At 33.4% G+C, this 12,752-nt stretch overlaps 1 protein-coding gene across 2 annotated transcripts in view; it reads right to left on the reverse strand.

Annotated features, from left to right (window-relative positions):
* Positions 1-12,752, reverse strand: part of LOC136043016 (myosin heavy chain 95F-like) — a 78,892-nt gene that overhangs the window by 28,836 nt on the left and 37,304 nt on the right. For both annotated transcript variants that reach the window (XM_065727900.1, XM_065727899.1), the window contains exons 4-5: positions 9,255-9,375; positions 6,528-6,657 (exon numbers count right to left, since the gene is read on the reverse strand). In XM_065727900.1, coding sequence (XP_065583972.1) covers positions 6,528-6,657; positions 9,255-9,375 — 251 coding nt within the window. The remainder of the gene's footprint in view (positions 1-6,527; positions 6,658-9,254; positions 9,376-12,752) is intronic.

Here is a 12,752-nt window from a genome sequence, read left to right on the forward strand (position 1 = left end):
AGCTTCAGCTTTCTCTACCAAAGAGGCTATTTGAATTCGCAATTTCTTGCCATTGATACTATCACCCCAGGAGTAGAAGACGAGACCTTTCTTCTATAAGGGATTTAATAGCTGGTGGGATGCATTGGTTGTCGTATCCACTAACCAGAAATGATTTTGTTGTAAAGATCTCTAGGTATTTACAGTATAAGTGGCGCTGAAATCGGATACCATATTACATATGGACTCCGTGCTTATATATGGGTTACCGTGCACTTTGAGGAAGCCATATGTGCCAATGCATGGACCATATTCACAAATGGCCAAATATGTACAAGAACGCACTCTCAGATGGGATAGTTTGGGCTTTGGTAAGGACTCTCTTGATTTTCACAGAATTGTGTTGTGGTCTGACATACCAATATGCTCCCCGAAGAGTGGATGGGTATATGCACTACTTGTTTTAAACAAAAACAAGATGATAACTAACTCCTCTTGGTCTTGTTAAAGTCTCCTCCTTTATAAAAGCTTGGGTGACCAATAGTCGTTTGGAGGTTGAAAACAAGTCAGCCCGGTTTCTGGCACTTTCTGGATAATATACTAAAGCGACTATAATGCAAGAAAAACTACAGGTAAGAGATTTTGGTTTGCAGATAGCCCAGATTACTTCATGAGCTGGATCAAATAAAACCGGTAATAATTTGCAGTGGATGTCTGTCCGCATGTACATGGTAACTCCTCCACCTACCTTATGGTCGCTTCGATCGGCAAGTGTGATCAGGAAAATTTCTTAGCAGGCCGTATGACCTGACAACCTATCGAAATTCCACGTTTGTGTAAATGTAAAAACTGGGATTCTGTTTTGACTGACGATAACTTCAAGTTCTTCTATTTTGTTACATAATGACTGGCATTTTATAACAAGAAAATCCGGCATTCAAGTTTTTGAATTGAAAGTCACTGACCTTAATAGGGTGGGGGGCTGATCACTACTTGCCGAACATATTGGAGCTTAATTGAAAGTAATAAGAGATGGCATATTGGCAATTGTTTGGCAGTCTATTTAAAAAAAGAACACGTTGACGGGGTTCGGTATTCGAAGCATGACTGGTTGTTGTTAATGACGCGATAGCTTGGAGCATCCGCTGACCTCGTTTTCCGCCACACTTGCGGCATTATTTCTGCTTGTTATGGTTAGACAAGAGCTCTTGGGGCAGTAGTCTGTCATCCGCTGTACTTCTGAGCAAATTTAATGCTACGAGTTTGCCAAAAAAAGATGGCGCCAAAGTTAACTCTGATGAAAAACAGTCCAATTAAGGCTAATTTATGGTATTTCAATGGCATGCCACGCACATTAGAAAAACTTAGGAGTGTCAATAATTATATAGCAAACAGTATCCTTTCATTAGGTTACGTGAAAGAGGCACAATTAAGCTAAACTTAGATGGTCTCTGGGACTCCTGCAAAGCGTCAATCAGAGATATCCATGAAATTACTTATTACTTAAAACAAGCAAATATATCCTGGTGAGTCGAGATTTTTACTTTCGGCATACCACCAAGCTACACTTAAACCTTATGGGTACACTCTATTGGATCGGAATCAAAACGCACCCGAAGAGTTACGTGTCATGTCATGTACTAATGAATCATTTCTTTTCACGCGTAATGAATTGCTGAGTTGGCTACTGTAAATGACATAGTGAGGTGTACACGTGACTACTGCTATGTGATGTCCTCATCTGATGATCAAGAGATATGTGCAAGATTGTCTCCATATTTTTCGGACAATTTGGCTGTCATTTTGTCAATTGTCAATTATTTTCGGATTCGGCCATTGGAATATGTAAGCAGTGTGAATTTGCGGAAATGCAGCCCTTTTGTTGAAAAATAAAGAATAATATAATAAGATTATTCCTGTATTTTTATATTTTTCGAACAATTTAGCCTTTTTATTTTATTTTTTTATTATTATCTGACCATCCTACCCCTCCTCTCCCTTCGAAAGGAATTCTTGCAAACATACCTTCTGATCTTTTCCAGCGAGGTCTCGATAGATTCTGAAAATTTACTGATTGAAGGGGGTTAAGTAGTGGTGACATATCGACCACCAAAAATGTGGGTGACCCTTTTAAACATTATATTAAAAACTAAAAAGAGCAGAGAAGTAAATTTGACTAGTTCAAACCTTGAATATTTTCAACACATTTTCTTCTCAAAAATGTAAGAAGACGCAAAATATCCTCGAAATATGTTTCACTGTTTGAAACAGAACATTGCTGAAACATTAGTTGAAACAATGTTTGAAATTACTTTTTAAAAAGAAATTATTCATAGATTACTTTTGTTTAATATTTGTAAGAAATTAGTGTAAATTATTAATATTTTTAATTTAACTTTTTAATTTTATTAAGTTTAATTTTTCAAATGTTTTTTTAAGAAATTTATTTAATGCGACAGGAAAATCAGTTAATAATGAAAATGTGCCAAAACTCAAACACAATTAATGACTATTAAATATTTTATTGCCCTTGATTAAAGCTAAATAAATGTGACCGATTATATGGGTATTTTTTTGTCAAATAACTTTAGTAATCTCTTTAACAACCCATTCTTTCACAAGGAATTTTGTCACCACATAATGTAGGCCCCCCAAGCCACTCAGTTTTCCCCCAGGTAGTGATAGTGTAACGCCCTAGAGATATGAGGAACGGACCAGGGGGGACCTTGTCCCTGGGGGTCCATAATAGAAACTGGAGCACCCTCACCCGGGCCATAAACATAGATGGAGGAGTAAGAAGGCGCCTCAAATGTACACTAAACAGGGCTCAACAGCATGTCTACAAGTTACATGGGTTACAGACATTCTCCCAGTAATGGTATAATTTGTATGGTGACACAGAACACCATCGTGGGAGGATTGTCGTTGGGAGGACAACTGTGGCAGTTTGTAAGATCGAGATCTGTCGAGAAAGGGCTCTACAAAGGGCTGCCTTGACCCTTTTGGGGTACCTCCAAGACCGGGGCCTTGCATGAAGCTCCATTTCTTTTTAAGGAGTGGTGTCCCTCGAGGAAAATGTAGCCTAGTAATCGAAACAGCATTCGCAAGGGATTCTGATTAATTAATAATTTTTCTAGGCATAGTCTGTTTCGGTAGGCATTTTTGGGCTGAAAAACTTTTCCTAGCTAATTTATCTGCTATGGGTTGCATCTCCGTAGTTGCATAATTTTTGAAAGCATGAATATATAATGAGTTGGAGGTAATAGCCTTGGGACTGACTGTGCAGAATTTTGACTCTTGTTGATCGAAGAACACCGGTAATAGCTGAAAACTATGTTGTGGCCAAGATGAGCCCAGGATTGCAAAAAAGCCCTTCACTCATACTGGAGGTTTCTTACGGTGCGGTTCTAAGCTGGCTCAAGTGCTTAGCTGGAGACTTGAGAAGATATGTTGATCCCTGACCAGCATTGGTATCTTGGATCATTGCTTTTCCCGAGGCCAAAATAATTTCAATGATTTGAAGAAAATGAAAATTTGAACTTTGAATTTTACAACATTAAAAAACAACTATAGTACTGACATTTTGACTGACATATTGCGACGATTTGAACTGGACTTACTAGGAATTTCAGATTCTCATATCCCAGGGATGGGAAGCATGAAAGTATGTGATATAGAATTTGTTCACTCAGGCAGGAAGGATGGGGTACATAGATATGATGAACAAGGACACTGCTAAGTCTTGTTTAAGCTGGGAAGGTACTAATAATAGAATACTAATTACTCATTTTATTACTAAGAAATTCAAGGTATCAGTTATGGCAATTTATGCCCCTGTTGAACCAACTGACGGAGATTCTAGTCACCCAAAAGAATTTTACTTGCAGTTACAGGAGTAAATAGACAGGGTCGCATGTACAAGTATGGAGTTTTTATTAGGAGATTTTAAAGCCCAGGTGCCGCTTTTTTTGGGATGCAATATACTTACAATTCAATAGAAGTGTCAACACTGGTTTGTATCAACAACAAAGAGCTAACAATACAATGTTGTATTTAATAACCTATTCTGTGTTAACTTTTTGGTTGAAAGTCAGAGTGTAGGATATTTTAAATAGTATTTTTTCATTGTTCGATTTTCAAATTATCCCGCGAGCCATCAGTAATCAAAAACATAAGCATAAAGCTCATTAGTTATTTGTATATTTGGTATACAAACCTCCGGGTTTGGTGGAACCCTTGAAAGTTGGTTCTGGTCCGTTGCGGTGATAGCAGATTTTATTATCTGGATGTATAAATTCTAATTTAGTTTTGACTTTGTTGTGAAATTAAATAAAAAAACTAATTTTTTTAGCTGAACGTAAGGAGCGATATTAAAACTTAAAACGAACAGAAATTACTCCGTATATGAAATGGGTTGTCCCCTCCACAATCCCTCGCTCTTTACGCTAAAGCTTTTAATTGTTTTAAAAAGTAGAATTGTGGCAAAAAGTCAAACTTTAGCGTAAAGAGCGAGGGATTGTGGAGGGGACAACCCATTTCATATACGGAGTAATTTCTGTTCGTTTTAAGTTTTAATGTCGCTCCTTACTTTCAGCTAAAAAAATTAGTTTTTTTTATTTAATTTCTGAACGTTTTTGAAATAATGCATGTTTGGTTTTGGCTCTCCGCACATCAATTATTAAAATGAAATTTGCATATTAATCCCTTTTTTGGTTAAATGGCTTTCTCTTAGTTTTGATCAGATGATTTTGAGAAATAAGGGGTGAGGAAGGAGGCCTAGTTGCCCTGTAATTTTTCGGTTACTTAAAAAGGCAACTAGAACTTTTAATTTTAACGGACGTTTTTATTAGTGAAAAATATGCGTAACTTAAGAATTAGCTTACGTAACAAACTTTCATAACCTTATATTTTTATTATGTATACGAGGGGGTTTGTACCCTCGTTAATACCTTGCTCTTTACACTAAATCGTAAGTTTTGTCCCAATTCTTTAAGAATGACCCCTGAATCAGAAAGGCCGTTGAATAAATAGTTGAAATTACTAAAAATAGTTTAGCATAAAGAGCAAGGTATTTATCTCCTCCTAAATACCTCGCTCTTTATGCTAAACCATTTTTAGAACCCCTCATATGCGTAATAATCTCTGTTCGTTTTAAGTTTCAATGCTACTCCTTCCTTTCATTTGAAATAAACGTTTTCATGTTTATTTTTCATTGTTTTCTTATAGTTATGCTAGAAAATCCTGCGCCCTTTTCATTGAATTTTTCTTCCCCCAAGACAGATTCCTTCAAAGAAAGATCCTCCAACATAGCCCCCTCTCCTCCGCCCCACCACCAAATAAAATAAAATCCCCCTTACAACGTCTGTACACTTCACAATAACCATTACTATATGTAAACACTGGTCAAAGTTTGTAACTTGCAGCCCCTCACCCAGGGATTGCGGGGGAGTAAGTCATCCCCAAAGACATAGTTATTATGGTTTTCGACTATGTTGAACAAAATTGCTATCTCAAAATTTTGATACGTTGACTTTGGGAAAAAAATGAGCGTGGGAGGGGGCCTAGATGCCCTCCAAATTTTTGGTTCGCTTAAAAAGGGCACTAGAACTTTTCATTTCCGTTAGAATGAGCCCTCTTGTGACATTCTAGGACCACTTGGTCAATACGATGACCCCTGGGAAAAAAAAAAAAAAAAAAAACAAATAAACACGCACCTGTGATTTGTCTTCTGGCAAAAAATACAAAATTCCACATTTTTGTAGATAGGAGCTTGAAACTTCTACAGTAGGATTCTCTGATACGCTGAATCTGATGGTGTCATTTTTGTTCAGATCCTACGACTTTTAGGGGGTGTTTCCCCCTATTTTCATAAATAAGGCAAATTTTCTCAGGCTCGTAACTTTTGATGGGTAGGACTAAACTTGATGAAACTTATATATTTAAAATCAGCATTAAAATGTGATTCCTTTGATGTAGCTATTGATATCAAAATTCAATTCTTTAGAGTTTTGGTTACTCTTGAGCCGGGTCACTCCTTACTACAGTTCGTTACCACGAACTGTTTGACCAAAACAAGCTAAATAATCTATACAAATATTATTGGAAACAGTAGAGAAAAAATATCAATAGTTACAAATCAATAATCTGGTTGCCACAAAATCCATGTAAATTGAAAAGTTTAACCTCCTTCGCCTCTTGACTTTCTGCCTAAACTACGGATATTAGTCTTATTTCAGCTGTAAGCAGACTTTAGCTTTTAGTAGACTTTAGCTCTAAGAAGACTTTAAGTTAATGTAGACTTTTACGGCTTACCTCAACTGCTGATAATAGTCAAATTTCAGTTGTAAGTTTCAATGTGTGCTTGAATACATAAAATACTTATGTTTAGTCCCCATTTTTTTTAACTAAAAAATGCTCATAATTTTAAATAGCATTAGAATCTCCACTTAGTTTTTTGTTTCTTATAGTTTTTGACAAAAATCTATAAATTTTTTTCTCAAGGGGCTTAAGTTAATAAGCCTCACTTTCAAAGCATAATATGGGCTTACCCGCCTTATCAGCAGCATCTAGAATCGATTTTGGTGCACTTTTCTTTTCCTCTTTTACATCTCTCTTGGAATTTTTTCCTTTCCAAACATGGTAGACCTTGAGGCGACGATGGAATTCTTTCTTACAAGCCTATAACAGATATGTTATTTTAGTGACCCTTACATAATTTCTGATTCGATATGATATAAAACAGTAAAACACGAAGCATTTGATGAATCTTCACGATTACACGATATAGGATGGCTAAAGATGTTTCCATACCAAAGTTAGAAGGTTGTTTGTTCGAAAAATGTCTTTACAGGAAATTAGTCTTATTTTTTAAGGCTGAACAATATAGTTTACAGAGAGCAAAAAATAAATAGGGAAAGATTTTTACACCGAATCACTCCAAACTACTCACTTTCTCGACCTGGAATTTCCAGGTTCGGTATATATTGAATATATATTTGAATATATATTGAATCGTTGTATATTGAATATATATTGAATCGTTGTATATTGAATATATATTGAATCGTTGTATATTGAATATATATTGATCGGTATATATTGAATATATAAATATATAAATATATATATATATATATATATATCAACTTTGAAAGGTATATTATGGTTGAATAGCTTTCAAATACAACTAATGTTATATGTTTTTGAGACTTTGACAAACTGGCTCCTCTCCCCAAAGAAAATTCTTCTAAATTTGCAATTGTTTTATTATCTATATTTTTAATATAGACATACTCTCGTTTCCTAGTATAATAGAAAAGTCTGGCCAATGAGGAAAAATTGCCATTTCTAGCTCATTCCGGAATGGTTACTCTCATCAAGATTAATTTTAATATAAAAAATCTTGTTTCCAAAACTAATGTTTAGGAATTTCAAAAAATAGTCGACAACCCTTTTTGAAAAAGGAATCAGACCGAAACAAATGCCAGCATTTATATTTTTAATACATACATACTTCAAATCCTCTCTTCTCGTAGCACAATGGAAAAACCGATTCCGGAATGGCTATTTTCATTAGTTTTGATGGAATGTTTTTTTTTGAAAACTAATTTTCAACAATTAAAAAATAGCCGAAAACCCCTTAAGAAATGGCGTCGGATTGAATCCAATAGCATACGATTGAAATTAATTTTATATTTAGGACAATCTCCTATTTTAGCAACTCCACTGCCTGATTTTTTGTTTTGTCCCTTAGAAGTATGTGTACTTAAACTTAGTCTACAATAATTTAAATAGGACGGAGAAATCAGTGAAATAATAAGAAAAAAAAACATTTACATTAACCTATCATTTAAAAATTATTTATTTAAGGAGTTATCGTTACCACGAACTGTTTGATCATACAATAGATTTTTCTATATACAAAAGGAACAATTTGAAAAGTCACTTGCTTCCTTCTAAACCTACTTTATCAATGCTGAAAACAAAAATTTCACAATAAATCACTCACAAAAAGCCTACAGCTTTTTCTTAGCTAGAAATAGTAAAGAATCATCTCAAGGAAAACAGGGAATAGAGTCACACAAATATGGCCTCCTACAATACATAATCCTCTTGTATATGAAGAGGTTGTTTGTTTTTTGGTGAAAATATGGATTTCATTTTAAATAGTTTCCTTTGTTAATTGCAAAAGGCAATAGAAATTTCAATTTGCTTAAAATGAGCCCTTAAACAACACTTTATAAACTCTAGTGCCCTGCCAGCAGTGCAAAAAAGGAACGTAAAGAGGAAAAATCAGTGGTACCCTTACAGAAAGTAATTTTTCTTGGTGTTCAAGCCAGGGGACTGTCAGTATTCTGTATATTTTTGGCCATGGTAATTCTAATAATTTACTTTTTGTATGGATCAGATGCGGTTTTTCGGGATTCTCAGGTTGTTATGATAATAGTTACAATTCTTGAATAAGCCAAAAATGCCAATTTTTCTCATTCAATAGTTTTTGGAACGTGTTTTTAGTTTTTTTATTACTCTTGGCTGTAGTTCGTCATTTACATGGTGGTACCTACCGATGTGACAATGACAGATTTCCAAAATTTAATTGCAAATTTTAGTGAGAAAAATTAACAGCCATATTCTTTAAATATCTAGTCAACTGAGGAATTTATTTCTTAAAATCAGTCCATTGCTGATTGGCAATACTGAAAAATTCATTTTTGTCGAAAGAAATATCTACAAATTTTGTTTTATAAGTATACTTTCGGTATAAGTACCTAAGCCCTCGTATATAATTGTTTTGCAATTTTATTATTCATCTTGTTCAAATGGTTTTATGACTTCCCATAATTTGCCTATATTTTGTTATACTTTATTTAGTCTCTTCATTTTTAATATTGTTTTGCTGTTGTGACTCACTATTTTTATGTATGACTCAATAACTTTAAAACAAGACCATTAGAGGCAGAGGCGTCACTAGCAAATACTTTTTTGAACGGGAAAATGAATGTTAACGACTGTTTTTTTTAACAGGGTGATATTACTATTAAAATTAATTCATTTTTGTTCATTACCGAATGAAGCTGATCTTCTTTTGTTTACTTTGCATCATATGTCTTAAATCAGCCCATTTACACCCTAAAATTTACCGAATGAAATGGTGGCACTAAGTGCCATTGTTTTACTTAACAAAATTTTTGCGTCAACTGGCAGAAAACGTTGGGGAGGGGTACTTCCCTTACATATCACCTGTTACTAGACCAGAGACTAAGTAACTATATTACCTCGAGGAGAGCAATGTCACAGGAATTGTTGATAGTGTCTCTTAATTCTGAGTACTTCCAAGAGCTGAGATCATGTTTCTTGTTTTCTGCCTGCATTTGTTGGGTCATTATCATCTCCGACCTGGAAAATGAGGCTAGAGTAATTATTGTTTAATTATTAGCAGTATTTCAATTAGTTTGTGTTGTCAACTATGTCTTAAGCTCTTACAAAACAATTTTCTTTGTAGTTCTATTTATTAATTGAGTTGAATTCTCTTGTTTTAAATAAATTTATCGTAAAATATCTAAAAATAGACGACGATTTTTAAATCAAAACCAGATGAAAATATGGAAATTTTCACTTCAACTTTTTGGTGCACGAAACACAATAAAAAAATACCAAATTTGTGCTTCAAAATTTGTTGTTCAAAATAAGATGAAAATATGTAAATGCGTCGTTTAAAATGCATTAATCCTTAAGAGACAAATAAAAATACGTAAAAGTGATCTTCCAAATTTGTTGTTGCTCTAAACAGTAAGACAATATACAAATATACACTTCAATATATATTGTTGTTCAAAAATGATGAAAATATGCAAATTTGCACTTCAAAATATATTGTTGTTCAAAAATAGACAAAAATATGCAAATATTTACTTCAAAATATTTTTTTCTTCAAAAATGGATGAAAACATGCAAAAATGTATTTCAAAATATATTGTTGTTCAAAAATGAATGAAAATATGCAAATTTGTGCTTAAAACTGCAGTTTTCATTGAAATAAAATGAAAATATGGAAATTTGCAATTCAAATCATTTTTTTGCACAAAACACAACAATAAAAAAAAAATCAAAATAGACTCTTCAATTTTTTTGGCTCAAAACAAAAGACAAATATGCAAATTGTGCTTAAAAATGTATTGTTGTTCGAAAATTGATGAAAATATATGAAATATTGCTCCAAACTGGAGTTTTCCTTGAAATAGGATAAATATATGCAAATTGGTAATTCAAATTGAATTATTGCATGAAAATAAAAATGCAAAACATTTTGTTCAAAATTTGTTGTTGCAAACAAAAGGAAAATATGTCATTGTGTGCTTCAAAATGTATTTTTGTTCGAAAATTAATGAAAACATGCATATTTGTACTTCAACCTCTGGTTTTCCTTGGAATAAGATAAAAACATGCAAATTTGTGATTCAAATTATTTTGTTGCGCAGTTGAACAGTCAGCTGTGCAATGCTGGGTAGGGGGCGAATTATCTGATATTTCTGGTGTTTTCCCCCCAGAATTTTCAGGTTCTTATCATAGAGCTGGGTCTATTATGGCTGAGCCTTTGGAGTCCCACCATTAATCTTCATTCCTACCCAGTGATACAAGTGCTCGAACCTCAACAAGTGGCTTAAGTTCGTAATAATCCTAGGGGGAGGCGAAATCAGAGTCTATTTTGCAAATGAATTAGAATAACTGTGAAAACTGAAAACTGAGCCATGTAGTACCCTAAACGTAAGGATATAGTCGAGAAAACTGACAAATGTATTGGAATTTCTGAATAATGATGGCTTAGCTTAGTTTTCACAAGATTTTTGAAGATTTAAACTTTTGTTGGGGGTGGGGGGATAAACTGAAGCCTGGGTAGGGTAGTTGCCTCCTTACCCCATAAAAATTACAACTCTAGCCCTGATCTCAAAACTCAAGCTTTGGATTAAACTCAAGAGTAAAGACTTTGGAGGTGCTCATTGGAATGAAGCTTTAAGGTAATTAGTTTTAAAGCAGCGAGTTTTTGTTATGGAAGTAAAAGAGAGAAGTTTAAACATTAAAGAAGAAAAAATTATAGCTGTGCTGATCATGCAGCATACATATATATATATATATATATATATATATATATATATATATATATATATATATATATATATATATATATATATATATATATATATATATGCTAAACTAACTCTACAAGACCTGCTTGCTACATGTATATCCCTACATTTGTAGAATTAATAGTTAAAAAACCAACGAAAGAAACAGGTCGCTCTCAAAGAAAACGGAAAAGTTTATAAATAATGTGCGTAAAATGACTTGCCCTTTAAAAAGAAAAAAGAAAAAAGGAGCTCTAAAAACTTCAGCAAAGTTCAATTTTTTATATTTCATAGATATAGGGAAATATCACGTGCCAGTTTTTTTTTAGATAGTTTTGCATATCTCTTGCGCAATCTGCGACGATATAATCCTTAAAACAATTTCACTCTTTGCTTACGCGAGAAAAGCTCAGATCATGAAAAGTTTTAAGTTTTATTTTTATTTTTATTTTTTTAATACAAGCATCACCCAACGACAAGATGAAAATTAACCTAACTCACGATGAAATTGAAGAGATCAACATAAATTATTGTTGAGTAATAAATTAGATATTGGCTTTATTTCCTATCTCCTTTAAACTTTCGCACGAGTTGTTCAATATACGTATTCAACAATGGAGATTTTAATAATATCCTTTTTCTTGGTTCCCATCCCTTACACTCCAGAAATGGCAATCAACATATGCCATTTTTGGTGTCATATATTTTGATATGAAGTCATCATGAAAAATTTGTGAAAAACATGTAAATATGAATATGAGTATTACCTTTCCAATGAAACATTAAACATCTCTCTATGATGGTTTAGTAGCCTGCTAATCATGGCAAATAAAAGTGAAAAAAGGAGGTAGATCACCACTGCCCATGCAAAAAATTTTGGTTTAAGATGAGGATCTCAAAATATTTGATTTAGGGTCTTACATCATAATAAATTAATTGGCTAACTTATTGGTTACATTTAACCAGCATTTGACTCTCTTAAGGAGAAAATTGATATTTGGTGGACATAATGGCAAACATTCAAAATTTGAAGTGGCCTAATCTCAAATTGTTACTTAATGTGAGAACTAAATTTTGTAGTTCTTCTTAAATATGAGCTTTCCCAATATTCCATGACTAGTGTTTCGATACTATCACCCGAGAAGGAAAAACAAAAAATACCAGTGCGATCCTGGCAAAAAAAGAATTTTCCTTTTTGTTCAAGGGGAGAGAGTGTAATTCACCACAGAAAAAATATTGAAAATTGCAAAGTTTTGAAAATTGTGGTATGAAAATTATGACAAGTCACCATTTCTCATGCAAAAATAAAAATAGTTTAGGGATAATGATAATGTGCTGCCATAGATAATGTGCTGCTTATACCCTTGTCTTGAGTCCTTGGAAAGAACGGGGTTGACAAACGAATAATAACTGAAACTTTTAACAATAAAAAAATGGATGCCTCAAAACTTTGTTTTGATGCTTATTTTGGAAATTATGGGGGTGGTAGGAGGGTTGTAAGCTCTTAAATCACTTTTAATTCTTAAAAAGGGCACTATAATTTCCAATTTCAAATAAACTGAGCCCTATATAAAGCTTATTTGACCAGTCATTCAATGGAAACTTTTTATTCCTCCAGGTATAACTTGTACACCTTTCCAAAGAACTATC

The sequence above is a fragment of the Artemia franciscana genome, unplaced genomic scaffold (assembly GCF_032884065.1).
Source record: "Artemia franciscana unplaced genomic scaffold, ASM3288406v1 Scaffold_284, whole genome shotgun sequence".
NCBI lineage: Eukaryota > Metazoa > Arthropoda > Branchiopoda > Anostraca > Artemiidae > Artemia > Artemia franciscana.